General features: G+C 36.2%; 1 protein-coding gene across 1 annotated transcript; it reads right to left on the reverse strand.

The window, feature by feature from the left end:
- Positions 1–210: 210 nt before the first annotated feature.
- Positions 211–1,334, reverse strand: LOC149187457 (uncharacterized). The gene is made up of 2 exons (XM_089412820.1): positions 982–1,334; positions 211–860 (listed from the first exon to the last, which is right to left on the reverse strand). The coding sequence occupies exons 1-2, from the start codon at positions 1,270–1,272 to the stop codon at positions 477–479; spliced, it is 675 nt and encodes a 224-aa protein (XP_089268946.1). The 5' UTR covers positions 1,273–1,334; the 3' UTR covers positions 211–476.
- Between the last annotated feature and the right edge of the window lie 10,625 nt (positions 1,335–11,959).

Consider the following 11,959-nt stretch of genomic DNA (forward strand, 5'->3'; position numbering starts at 1 on the left):
CTAAAATTTTTGATGGTGCTGAATCTATTTCCATCATCAAAAACACTAATTAAACACTCATACTGTCAAATCTTTTTGGAAAAATTTGACAGTTTCCGGCCATATTTTGCCATCCAGGCAAATTTCCTACTATTTCCAACCTTAGTAGGAGACGGACACCTCTAGAAATAATAAGCAGGCACTTCATAGATGAAGAGAAATTATGTTTGGTTAAAATTTGTATTTATAAATATACAGCGTAGGTTTCTTCTTACATTGGCTTTTGGAGATTCTTGCCTACAGCAAGCTTTGCAGAAAAATCCAGTACTCGTCATGCTCAGAAATAGCAAAATGAAAAATCCAGTGCTCATCATGCTCAGAAATAGCAAAATAAAATAACTGTAGCCTGCAACAGTGACAATTAAGCGCCAATACCATCACAGCAAAGCAATCTGCAACGGTCCGAATTTGACATCAACAATCGATGCCGCCGCAATCTAATAAGTTAATTGAAGCCTGCATTCTAGAGAAATCTGGATCTGAGCTGGATCATGGGAAATATTGTCCCTGAACTTGACATGGAAGTTTAGAAGCACAAAAGATTCTCCTGTAAAAAGCTGCGAGGTCTCCACATCTAGATCATGATTTTCAAGTTCCTCCAGAATCCTCCACATATATCTCGGCCTTTTTTGGCTGGTAAGACTAATAATTGCTTCCCTATCATAAATTTCCACGGCCACCTTCAGGTCTGTGTTCTTGTCTGTTCTTTCATCAGATTGGATTGCCAGCAGACGGTTTTTCTTTCTCTTCAATTGATGGAGATCCTCCTGGAGCTTTCTAATGTAATTAGTGGCTTCCCCGTACAATCCACATCTGTCAAGCTGTATGCAGAATTCAAATATATAATTTAGGCATATAAAAGGCTTAAAACAATCACCGTCGATGTTACAGTTTGATCTAGAAGCAGTATGAGTCGTGGAAGGCATGTAATGTTGTAATTACCTGCGGAGGAGTAGTGGGCAAGAGAGACTCCAGTTGTGTACACAAGTATTTCATTCGTTTCCTGCGTAGCTGTTCTGCGACTATTTGGCTTTCTCTGGTCTTAACAGTCGTTATTTGATCCACATCTCGCCATACTATTTCTTGAAGATCAATACATTCTTCTTGTGAGTCTGAGTCTACTTCGAGTGGACGCTTTCGGCAAGCAGTGACTTGGCAATCCACCTGCCGACTGCGTTGTCGATCATTTGAATTAGAAGGATAAGGATATGAAAACAAACACTGCAACGCCATAATCAAATCTATGGAGCTAAATATCAGTGATACAGATTACTGATCAAGATCGGGGCAGTTTGATAGCTAATATTACTGAACAAGTAGTTCCCTTGTATAGGGCGCTGTGAAATGAGTTGAAGCGTGTGATAGGCGCATCGATGAAACACGGTTTGGAATTTGGATATACACGGCTTTGAGTGGTAGATAGGTTTGGGGCTTTGAGTAGTAGGTAGCAGCACATGATGACTCACCACTGTGACGTGCGTTTTCTTCGTTGGAATGACGTATGTGACATTTACTGCCCACTACCGGCATCCAAGACGAAGAAGACCTCACAGTACGGCAACATTATGGTAATACTTATCAACGCCGAATTGTCGGACACTACAGGATGGAAACCAATATTTCTAAGTTAATTAGCCATAAAATCGTTGCATCGAAACAGATATGTTATATTAATGACTCGATAGCATGGTAAATATGCCTTGTCCCGCAAGATTCTTACAAGATAATTATAGAGGGTAATAGTCTTATACTCAGTACAGGGCAATTTTGGTAGAAATTTCTGGAAATATGTCTTATTTTACAAGATAATTACAGAAGGTAATAGTCTTAGTATCTTGTAGTCATTTTTGTTTAGCAATTTTGATAGAAATCTCTGGAAATTCTACTTAGGGTTGTAAAACTTAGATTTTAAGTGTTTAGAAATTTTTAATGGTAATAAATACATTTCCACTGCTATCTAAACAAAATTAATGTCTCTATAAACAACACCAATATAAAGTGAAATGAAATGGTTTCTCTCTTCCACTTAAAAAGCAGTACAATCAGAATATGTGTATTCCTTAATTATTTGCAATATAAATTTATGTTAATTAATATATATATATATATATATAATTGGATGTAGAGTATAAATACATGTAAGTGTTTTTATGTTAATATATTTGTTATTATAAAGTGTTTGTGGCTTATTTTACAAAATTTTGAAATAAAAATGATGGATAATATTTTTTAATAAAAACTTATATTTACAAATTAGTATTCTTTTTGGGTTGGTTTCTTCTACATGAATTTATTTTTTATTTTATGATTTACATAATACTTCAGATTATGGTGATTCAAAATGCAAAAATAATTTATAAAGTATAGGAAAACCTATCATAACTAGGTTGTCCACTAGTGGAGACAATTATCATTCTTTGTTATAAGGAAATGCAGACTAAGTCATCATTATTATTCTGAAAACTTGACTACCTAAAATTACCAGTAAAAAAATATGCTTTTACATTGACCAAATACCTCTGAATCCTAAAACAATTAACCTATTTCCTTACCTCCTGGAAAATTAAAAATAAAAAATAAAAATTATATATATATATATATATATTCAATTTCATATATTTTTCAAGGATACAGATGATGTTGGTTTCGGATAAGATCAAAAGAGTTCTAGGTATCGCTTACCATATTGAACTGTTGTCACACATACGTCATGGTGTATAACATCTAAGTAAATAGATAAATCAATACAGCAATGAAAGAACATGGTTTTCCAACCCTGCGAGCTAATATTTAATTGATTCTCAGAAATAATTAAAATATAAGTTGGACTTTTACAATCATGACAGGTTTTCCAACCATCACGACTGCTATTTAGTTGTTTCATAGAAATAATTAAAATATAAGTTTGTGTTTTACAATCATAACAGCTCTGCGTATCATTAAATGTTATACGTTACCATTACATTTTGTCAGGAGACGAGTCACTTTTGCAGGGCAGGCGCGAGATGAATTGATTAAAATATAAGGTGCCGCTTTGTTGTATCTCTTCGTCATGAATTAAGTAAGTTGGTGGAATTGTTTGGAAAATTATGGAAATTTTGGTTATATTTAAAGAAAATTTGGCAAGAATTTTTGTAAATTCATTAGAGTGGTTAAACTTCAAAATTTTAAGTGTCCTAAACGTTTTTGATGGCTAATTTATTTCCACCATCAAAAACACAATTCAAGTACTGCTTATACAAAAAAATTTGAAATATTTTTACCCAAATTCTAACCACTTTTAACTATGCGTGCAATTCCTCCACCTCAATGAACGACTCCGTAAGTAAATCAGCTCCGCAATTTTCTTTGCAGAGGGAGTCGGGACAAAATTTGTGCTCTCACCCGCTCCCCTTTGAATAGCGTGCAGTGTAAACATAGGACGTGCAAACGATTGTTTTGGTATACATCTACATTTGTATTATTTGGAAATGTAGATAATCACTAAGCTCAAGTTGGTTGTATCGAAAAATTAACTTGCTGGTATGGTATAGTTTACTTGAAAACCGTAATAATATTTAAAATTTCAAAGTAAAGTTTAAAGATAATTTTTATTATAATATTCAATGTTTTTTTTCCTTAGATAATATTTAAAATTTCAAAGTAAAGTTTAAAGATAATTTTTATTATAATATTCAATGTTTTTTTTCCTTAGTGAATATATATTCGATTGAATTGCTTATTATTCACCAATGCTTAAAAACAATCTGAATTTCCTTATTGAATTAATCATATTTGTAAAGGCTGAGAATATAGGAATTTAAAAGATTGTTTCTTTTTATTAATGAGTCTATATCCATTTTCAGTTTGCACAAGAGGAGTTTGCACGAGAGGGATTAAATCTTGTAACTTTGCTTTTTATTTTTATTTTTATTTTTGTTTTTGTTTTTTTATACTGATTATAACTTATAATTTTGAATAATTTAAGGCTAATTAAATTATACACTTATATTTAAGCACTTATATTTCTAATAGTTATTTTAAATTTTTATATATCTTAAATACTTATTATTTTTTATTTTGATAAAATTTAAAGTTAATATATTTTAACTATAATATCTATCATATAATTTAGTGTAACAATTTTCCATTCAAAATATTATTATTATTAAAAAAAATTTACCGGCACATATATATATATATATAAAACTTCTCTCTTTGTTATAATTCATTTCAGAGAAAAGATATATATATACACTTAATTTTACTTCATAAAATTTGTCTCACACAAAAATATTTCAATTATGATATCAAGTCATGTAATTTATATATTAGAAATATTTTTTCTTTTCTCTTTTTCCATAAAACTTAACTCACACAAAGACATTTTCTTTTTGGTTAAGCTTCGCAAGTCCTTTCATTTTCTATTCCATAATAGGCAAATTTACGCCACATAGATTGGCTAGGTGGCCTCAACTTGTCCAATGGGAAATCAAGTATGTTGGCCACCTATCCGCATTGTAAGCCATCCAAAAATAATAAAGTTTCAACCTCTCTAGACAAGCTATATGTGTCTCCGTTTCATGACCAGACTCTCTATTTCTATCTATGCATATACTTCCATGATGAAAAATAAATGCTATCTGCATATATAACAAAAGTAACCATGGGAAACTGACTAACCCTTCTACTTCGAGGCCGATTCCATTGGCATAGGATCCTTAACAATTGCTCCAGGCCTCTTCGACAATTCCAAGATGCATGGAATGTGTCTTTAATTCTGTCCAGCCTAATATCTTGCTTATGGAGCTAGAATTGAACTTTCTATAGATTTTGTTTGTAGCTCGACATATCTTGGAGCGAAACCGCCATGCCCACCGAGATCTGTTCCATGGCCTTGCCCAACAGGCTTTTCATTAGCGAGTAGAAATACAAGGTCTGCTTAAATTGCGTTATCCTACCTTTGGTGTTCCCAGGATCTGGGATAAGTGTCCTCCAATTTTCCATATCCTCCTTAGCCTCACTGCCCTGCTTAATTTCCTCTTCCCATTCCTCTAACAGATTCCAAATGCCTTCATCTGTAGCCTCAAGATATGCCTCAACAGCTTCACTGATAATATGTTCTACTGATTTCCTCCCTTTGCAGGGCTCAGGTCCTTATCCTTTCTGGGCTCCCGACCCCGCCTTCCACATCCACAACTTTTCGCAGGCCGAGCCATGTCAATGATGTTCGAAACCTGTTCGCAACAAGAATTTTTTAACCAAAAACAATTTAACATACTATGGCACTACTTTCTTCCCTGAATTGAATTATCTATGTCGTATGCCTCCCCATGCTCCTCCCTTTTCCTTTTACTATCAGTACCAAAGCCATAATGGACGGAGATCAAGTCCTCAGAAGGGGTCGGTCTCCAAATCCCTTCTGTCATCTCACACCTCCACTCCTAGTGCCTCCCATACGCCGCCAGGTTGCCAATCCCTTACCAAGGCCATGCAAGTGAGCCCAACCTCAAATCAACAAGTTTCCGTCCATGAATTGCAGACCCTTTCCCCTCTATCGAGTAAACTAGAGCAATACCGCTGTCATTTTCATACCCAATGTCCCCCTCAAAGGCCCTAGCAATTCTCTGACCGCAGGAATTTCTCACAGTACCCTAGCAATTGCAGTGGTTTCGGCAGCAAGGCCAAGCTCCTATACAATATAGTAACTAACTCCCACTTCCCTCAGCATCAGACTCATAGCCTCTACCTACCTGACCCCTTCGACCAGCCCCATTCAGTCCTTGGCGTGCTGTACCCAGGTTCCCAATGTGAAACAATGAAAGGTCAAGACAACAAAAGGTAGAGGAGATACCCGGCAAGCGTAGTATGTAGAAACATAACCAAATCATTGCATCCAATCTCCACCTCCAGTTCCCCCAACATTTCTCAAACTTCCAATTAAAATTCATATTTTTCCCCCTCTCCCCCCAACAGAAACCCAACCAAGTCATCATTGCAAAGGAGGCGACCAGCCAAGAAACATACCCGTTAACAATTGTATGTTGTATCCACGCTTGATGTCAAGGATGTCGATGCCCACCCTTTCCCCTGCACTAGCTCCTTCTTCCGCAGGAAAACTCACTAGCATTACCCACTTGTCTGCCCTTTGCTCCTATAAATCTTGCCTCTCTGCTATCTTCTCTACCACCTTTCCCACCACCCTTGCATGCACTTATGCTAAGGACCACCACACCCATTGCTTTGAGTGTGTCGAGGGTGGTGTTACGTAAATCATAGGTACACTTCATTACTTTCCGTAGGCTGTCCCAACCACTGGCCACGGGGGCTTCACTGCGGGAGCAATACCATAGCACATGGGTTAATATTGGGGGATATATAATGAGGAAAAAATGACATAATATATTGGGGGATATATAGGGGTAAAGGGTTTTTATATTGACAGTTATAAAAAATTGAGCTCAAAGTTAATGAAAAATATAAAGGGGTATAAAAAATGTTAATGAAAAAATGAATACCTACAATATCTAGTGAAAGTAGGGGTTTTTTAAATTGGGAAGGAATATTGGGTTTATATTGGTAGGGGGTTAAATAATATGATTTTTAGAGGTATTTTCCAATATGTACTCAAATTAAGGGTATTGTTTAATATGTCATGATCGCACATGATATGTGAGAGGTTCATTGAGTGAAGCCCTCGTGCCACTGGCGGGCACCCTGATGGGGGTAACTCACACAAAGACATTTTAACTAAAATATCAATTTACATCATTTATATACCTAAAACACTTATTAATTTTCACTTGGATAAAATTTACCTCGCACAAAAACATTTTAACAATAATATCAATTTACGTATATCAATTTATATATATGAAATACTAATTATTTTTTGTTTTGATGAAATTTTTAACTATGAACTCAATTTACCTAAATTTTGTAGGCAACTTTTTAGTTTTATAAGTATTCTAATTTCATGTAACATTTGACAAGTAATGTTTATTCAATTTAAGGTTTTTGCAAACAATCTTCTATGACTTTTTTCCATTATAGATAAAATCTAATTTAATATTTTATGAAGAGTGAGGTGTTGGCAAGTTTTATAGTTGGGTGTGTTGGGTGAGTTTATTTTCCCAATATGAAGCTAGGAAAAATTTACAAACAAGTAATTTTATTCACGATAAGTTATAGATTATGTAGTTTAATAACTTTTAAGAACAAACATATCTTAAATGAAGAGTTAGGCATTGATCCTCCTTAGTTAAACCAACTTTATAATTTATTTTATTTGTTCATGATTTATTCCTTGTTATGATCAATAATATTGTGGTGTATATGTGTTTTATGTTAAAAAAAATTAATTGAGAGAATATATTCAATAGTATTCTTTATTTTTTTGTTAATTAGCCGACATATATTTTTAAATTTGTTTCACGTAATATTGCGTAATAATATCTTTCTCATATACTAGGTTGTAGAGCTCCTTTAGACAAAAAATTGTTTAATATAACATTATGCGAGAACATCTCCTCATATACTAACTTGTACAAAGCCTCTCAAAACAATAACACTCTAACTCTTAAGAAAAAACAAAACAAAAACATTTGCTTTTGACCCACTACAATCTTCAACCACATATTTTAAAAAATAATACTTTTCATTTTTATTTAAATTTACAAATTTGGCCTTGAAATGTTATATCTACGTTAAAAATAAAACATTGAATTTTAATATTTCATTTATTTAACATATCTATATTAAAACAGAACATTGAATTTTAATATTTCATTCATTATATTTAAACACAATGTAATTTAAGTTTAAGTAGTAATAAATAATTCTTTAATTAATGTTATTCTATTTTTTTCTTTTTGTTGAAGCAAGAGTCGTGCCTTCTATTCAATTTAAACAAAAAGGATTAATTACATAAATTACAACCAACCTTAAGGAATCAGGGGACCTAGAATTAACTATCCCTCCCAAGGTATGGACCAACGAGCCCAAGGCTAAACAATTGTGCCATGGGCTCCCCCCCCTACGTCCTTCAAAATACAGATGCAATTTGATCCGTAACAATGGAGTGAAAAAAGGCATACAAGTTGGAACTAAAACCGAACCCGAAAAAGAATTAAAAACCAAATTGTTCATATTTTGGGTCCGAAAATGGGCATAAACATTGCGTATGTGGTCCGCCCGAAATTCATTGCTACCAACCACAAAGCTGAACAAGCACAGATGATAACAATAAGGCATAACTCTGACCCGGACCCACCAACATGCAAAATGATCCTGGGCCGTTGATTCGCCTCGCAAGATCCAACAATTGATAAACATATCGAATGGAAACGAAGCCCAAAGAATACCCGCCCAATGAGGGTGATATTCTCTCTCCTACTAGAGCCACGTGTTGCATGTTGGGTGACATCAGGCTCAAATCTTTGAAACCACTTTCTGGAGTTGGGAGCTTTCGATAAGCCAAAAACCACCTTGAGGGCGATATTGAAACTAAAGGTAGTTATGAGTAAGGTTTCGAGTCCGCTGAGGAAGCAAAGACTCTGACCTGAACCCATCAATCTACAATTTGAATCTCCACCCTTGATCCTCAACCATTTGATCCAACGGATGAGAGGAATCTCCATTTGAAGAAAAGCAGGAGCGATTCCTGCCATCCGAGCATCCGAAAACCTATAGACCAACCCCGCCGGTTCACTGTATCCATTGCCAACAGTTATATACCTATGGTGGGGTGCTGTTGTTCCTTCTAACTGAAGACTCTTCACACCCTCTTCCCACTGAGTAAAACTGAGTTGATCTGTGTTAGGAGAAAGTTTTGAAAAAATCCTCATTCTACAGATCATCTCCCACCCAAGAACTCTATGTCTGAGCTGTTCTAGACTGATAAATCTTACAAAGGCCTGTGTGCCATTTTCAAAATTGCCTCTGGAAAACCCCCTCATGTTGATTGTGTATTTACAAACCCAACCTCTGCTACTGCTGATATTCTCTGTTCTGATGTATCTCTCGGTCCTCATTCGCCTGGTTGAGACAGTCATCCCTCAATCTACCCCGAGGAACATCTTGCCATCTGTACTTATTACTGCTTTTAGTGCAGAGAGCACCTTTGTTGGCAAGTATGTCTGCCAATTTATTGGTCGTCCTGCGCACATGTGTGAAACTTAAGGTTCTCATGTTTTGAAGGTAGAGATGGATTCTTTGATAGACCTGAAGAAGCCTCCAGTGTCTCAAGACCTTTTCCAGAGTCGAACCACAACAGATTCTCTTGACCGAATTGATGATCAGCTCAAAATCTGCTTCAATTATGATATTCTGAAGATTGTCGTTCTTCAAGATTTCTAAACATTGCTCTAGTGCCATTAGCTCTACCATATTTTTTGTGGCTCTTCCCAGATTAAAATGAAAAATGTAGTGTATGCAGCCCTTTTCATCCCTTATTACACCACCATAACCAGCCATACCCGGATTTCCTTTTGAGGCCCCATCTATGTTACATTTCATAAATCCCTAAGGGGGAGGGTGCCAGAAATCTTTATCAGTGACCAGTTGCTTTACCAACCTGTTCTTTCCCTAAGGAATAAGCCCCTGCATACCCAACTGAAGAAGTATCTACACATCAGCATTTGAAGGGAAATTTGTAGGGGGTGTTTGCATTAAAGTTCCAACGTCTCCTTAAGCTGTCTTAAAATTTGTTCCATGATGGTCTGGGAGGAACTTTTTTTATTTTTGAAAATTCTATTGTTGCATTCTTTCCAGACGTCCCATATTAGGAAGCTTGGAGTTAAAGCCCAACCTTTGTTTATCGTTTCATAATTAGAGAAGTTCCTCCTCCAGTTGCTTAGGGTATTGGTAATGCTTCCTCTCTCCCTGTTTGTTTGTCTGAATATTAGGGAAATACCATCCCACAACGCGGAGGTAAATATGCAGGTGATGAGAAGGTGCTCCATTGTTTCCTCTTGTGATTCACATAGCTAGCATCTAGATGGGCCCAAAACGCCCATTTTACGGATATTCTCCCATGTCAGAATTTTCTGATGATGTACCAGCCACATGAATAGTTTGTTTTTCATCCATCCTTGGTTCTTCCAGATATTCTTCAAAACCCAATCCAGTTTTGTGGAATCAAGCTCAAGGGCTATGCGTTTTGCCTCTTTAAGGTTAAAGGTGCTTTCATTGTTATTTCCCCATCTAAGTTGGTCAGGATCAGCTGATATTAGTATCTTTCTTTGATCCAGAATGGCCATTAGAGCATCAACCTTTGCTTTCAAGGGGCTACTATCCCTATATTCCATTTTCTTCCAGGTTCTTAATTTTCCTTCGCTATTTGTCTGATCCCAAAAAACATTTACCCGGAGTAACCCTTTGTTATCAGTATCATTCTTGAGATCCACAAAGTCCTCTCTTAACAGCTTAGGTTCTTGTTTCCATTCTCCCAAAACCATGCCAGGTCTCCTGCTCTAATCTCCCAAAAGCTATTATTTTGAATTATGTCTCTATTTTCCCAAGCTTTATTCCAGATGTGGGAGCCTTTTATTAGGCCAGACATTCTTATGTGGTCCTTGTTTTTCCAATTGCTTGCATATTTTTGGTTCCAAATTTGAGCCCAAGGAGCATATGAATCTTTTATCCATCTCCACCATAATTTTGCCCCCAAAAGTTTATTTAGCACTTCAGGATCATCCAGTCCTAAACCTCTATGGTTCTTAGGTTTACAAATCTTTTCCCAGGCTACTAAGGCCCATTTCTTCTTTTCTTCTCCTTTACCCCAAAGGAAATCTCTTTGGATATTTCTGGATTGGTGCATAACTCCTTTTGGAGCTGGAAGGGCTGAAAACATGAAGATGGGGATTGTTTGTAGGACAAATTTTGTAAGCACCAATTGGCCCGCCAAGTTCAAAGATTTGTTAGTCCATATTCGAGTTTTATCCTGCAGCTTATTAATGACAAACTCCCAAACAGTCTTGTTCAGAGGTTTGATGTGAGCGGAACTTCCAAATATTTGGAAGGTAGCATATTTCTTTGAAAGCCTAGAATTCTGGAGATATTTCGTTGAATAGCAATGTTACTATTGAAAAAGAAAATCTTTGATTTGGAGAGGCTTACCTCTATGCTCGCTGCCATAGCGAAGTCACTCAAGATTTGTTTGAAAACTAGTGCTTCTTTGACCATGGGAATGCCCTGTAGCATGGTATCATCTACAAATTGTTGATGGGTCAAAGCCTGTCCGTTCCCGGATAGTTTGAGACCTTGGATCTTACCTGCTTCTTTAGCGGACTTTATGGCTCGACCTAGTCCTTCCATCATAAGAATAAAGAGAAAGGGGGATAGAGGATCTCCCTGCCTGAGGCCTCTTGAAGGTTTAAAGGTCTTAGATGGAGAACCATTTACCAGAATTGAAAAACTAGAGGAAGTCACCAGGGCCATTACCCATCTTACCCAGTTGTGGTCAAATCCAAAAGCTAGCAGGACCTTCCTGATGTAGGTCCAATTTAACTTATCATACACCTTTTCTAGGTCCAATTGCATAATCATTCCTCCCTGCCTTTTACTCATCAATGAGTGAACCACCTCATGCGCTTGAATGATATTATTGAGAATTTGTCTGCCCTCCACATATCCCATCTACTCCACAGAAACTAGAGTAGGAAGAAGGGGTTTGAGTCTGTTGGTGATAATTTTGGATATTATCTTATACACCACATTGCATAAAGCTATAGGTCTAAATCTGTCTAGTGTCATAGCATTGTCCTATTTAGGAATCAAGGAGATGAAGGATGTATTGAGCACCTTCAATACAGTTCTATTTTTCCTGGAGTCCTCCACCACATTCAGAATATCTTGCTTGACAATACTCTAGCATGCTTTAAAGAAATCTACATTGAAACCATCTGGGCCTGGTGCTTTTCCATTCTGCATTTCTTTGATG

Source organism: Pinus tabuliformis, chromosome 3_1 (assembly GCF_031772625.1).
Source record: "Pinus tabuliformis cultivar Carrire ecotype Pingquan chromosome 3_1, CPIR1, whole genome shotgun sequence".
NCBI classification, from domain to species: domain Eukaryota; kingdom Viridiplantae; phylum Streptophyta; class Pinopsida; order Pinales; family Pinaceae; genus Pinus; species Pinus tabuliformis.

Bases quoted from the DNA above. Each gene is read 5' to 3' on its own strand.
- LOC149187457 (XM_089412820.1), bottom strand. From the start codon at position 1,272: ATGGCGTTGCAGTGTTTGTTTTCATATCCTTATCCTTCTAATTCAAAT. The intron at 861-981 runs GTAATTACAACA...TTCTGCATACAG, and splicing joins TGCCCACTACTCCTCCGCAG to CTTGACAGATGTGGATTGTA.